The sequence below is a fragment of the Cajanus cajan genome, chromosome 10 (genome assembly GCF_000230855.2).
Source record: "Cajanus cajan strain Asha chromosome 10, NIPB_CcT2T_4, whole genome shotgun sequence".
In the NCBI taxonomy this organism is placed as follows: Eukaryota; Viridiplantae; Streptophyta; class Magnoliopsida; order Fabales; family Fabaceae; genus Cajanus; species Cajanus cajan.
Window position 1 is genome coordinate 46,296,644 of NC_138526.1, and position 2,052 is coordinate 46,298,695.

A 2,052-nucleotide genomic window follows, 5' to 3' on the forward strand; every position below is an offset into this window, starting at 1 on the left:
TTTTCACATTTTTTCTTTAATCAAATAATTATATTTTGATTTTATTTAATTTAATTTTTCTCTATTCTGTTTCTCATATATTTAATTTTTTCTTTAGCGAGTACAAGTTAAGTGTAATTGGTAGTATTTTTTAAATTAAAATGAAAATTTTATATTAATATGATACATTTATATTTAATATATGTTTGATTAATATATATGAAAGAAATTGCATGTAAATTTGATTAAAAGAAATTGAAGCGTGTGAAGTGTCCCCGAACGAAGCGAATAGTCGTAGTTGGAAAGTGCAAAACCGGTCTTGCTGCTGCGCACATCTTATCATCTGTTGTCAATTGTCATGCATGCACACGGCTCCATACACTATTTCCTGTCACGCGTATTGCAGGAACCCTTGTCACTTCTCTTACACAACGCATAACACAGGTTTCTTCTTCTTCTTCTTCTTTCAACTCCAAATGAATTCTCCAAAGCTCACCTCAAAGCTCTTCATCTTCTCTCTCCTTCTCTCCTTCTTCTTCATCATTCTTGCAATACACAAACAACGCCAACTCAACCAACTCAACTCAAGGCTTTCACTCTTAGGTTACCTCATTTCCTTACCATATATACATATTTTATATATCATTTCCTTTACTCACTCTAACTGTTCCTTTCACTTTTCTTTACACCACATTTTATATATGGACTTTCGAGTTACAATGAATGATTTCATACAAAGTGATTGTGTACTTGTGGCTCTCTGTGTGCCGTGAAAATGTTTTTGAGGATATTGAACTTTCAATGTAGAAACTGTGGGACACGTATCTTTAATGCAACTTGAGTTAATTGAAACTCAAATAACACTGTAAGCTAATGAAGGACAACATATATAGATGATAATATGCTTCTTAATAATTTCTCTATTTGTTCATTCTTCTGTCTTTCCTTTTCCCTTTTTGCTAATATCTGTTAATTAACTATTTGTTTTACACTATAAAAGAATCCAGCGTCGAGGAGATGGATCATGAACTGCGAGGTAAGGAGATTTTGGAAAAAGAAATTACATCTCTAAAGGATAAGATTGACTCCATTCAAGTAAGCTTTCTATATTTTTCATTATAGTAGTTCAATTTTTCTTTCAATATTCTTTAATCATCTTGCATTATGTAATTACAGGACTTTTCTGATGCAAAACGGTCTCACATTGAAGAACAGGTATGCTGAAATCTTTGTTTAGAAGTAGTCAAGAGTAATCTATTGAATAATGGGAAAGGAAAGAGTGTGTATGTGTAATTTGAATAACACTTAGCTTCTTTATAAGCCAGATACAGAAACTGTATATTATGATTTGATGACTGAAACAATACACAATAAAAAGTTTCTCGTGTCTGTTTGTTTATGTGTAGGAGCTGGAATCCATTGTGAAGAATCAATGCTCGAATTTCACATGTCATGTTAAGCCCCTCTTTGATTTTCTAACTGATATAACTATCGGGGCCTATAATTTGTCCAAGAACACTTTCATATCGCTTCTTGTCAAATTCCTCAGGTCAGCAATACCATTCTTGCAGGTAAAGATGAACCTATGTTATGTGCCTTTTGTTTTTAATTACTATTATTATATTATAATATGTTGGTAATTAATTTCGTTGATATATGCATCCATGATGTTGGGCAGAAATTATACATGACTGGCATGCCGTATTTCGATCAAATTGCATCAGTGACAAAGATTTACCTTGTAAGCCTATGGAATCTATTGAAGAAAATAAGTATGTTCTTATTTACTATACTTATGGATCGGCTGAATGGTTTTATCCTCTGGTGTTTGGAGTTGGAAGCAGCTGATTAGCATGTTTGTATTTCATGACACTGAATCGTTAAAGTTGTGATAGGAAATCCGTTAGAATGATGTTGAACTGAATTTTTGCACTCTTCCATGCACAAATGGAAAAACAATGAATTACGGTTAGATTAAGGCCTACTTTGCTTTTTTTATTTTCTACCTAGCAAAAAAAGGCACTCTCTGCCTTGTTATTGTTTTGGGATGGACACGGTTATATTAATATTTAG

The 2,052-nt window shown here is 32.5% G+C and overlaps 1 protein-coding gene across 2 annotated transcripts; it reads left to right on the forward strand.

Moving 5' to 3' along the window:
• LOC109811591 (uncharacterized) lies at nt 1-2,052 on the forward strand. Of its 2 annotated transcripts, none has more exons than XM_083065754.1 (5): nt 1-582; nt 980-1,074; nt 1,156-1,194; nt 1,386-1,528; nt 1,658-2,052. In XM_083065754.1, exons 1-5 carry the CDS (start codon nt 342-344, stop codon nt 1,668-1,670), a joined length of 531 nt encoding a protein of 176 aa, XP_082921880.1. In that variant the 5' UTR covers nt 1-341; the 3' UTR covers nt 1,671-2,052. The 2 variants fall into 2 exon arrangements, with proteins under 2 accessions (XP_082921880.1, XP_020230963.3); XM_020375374.3 differs by having other exon boundaries at nt 2-582; nt 1,386-1,550.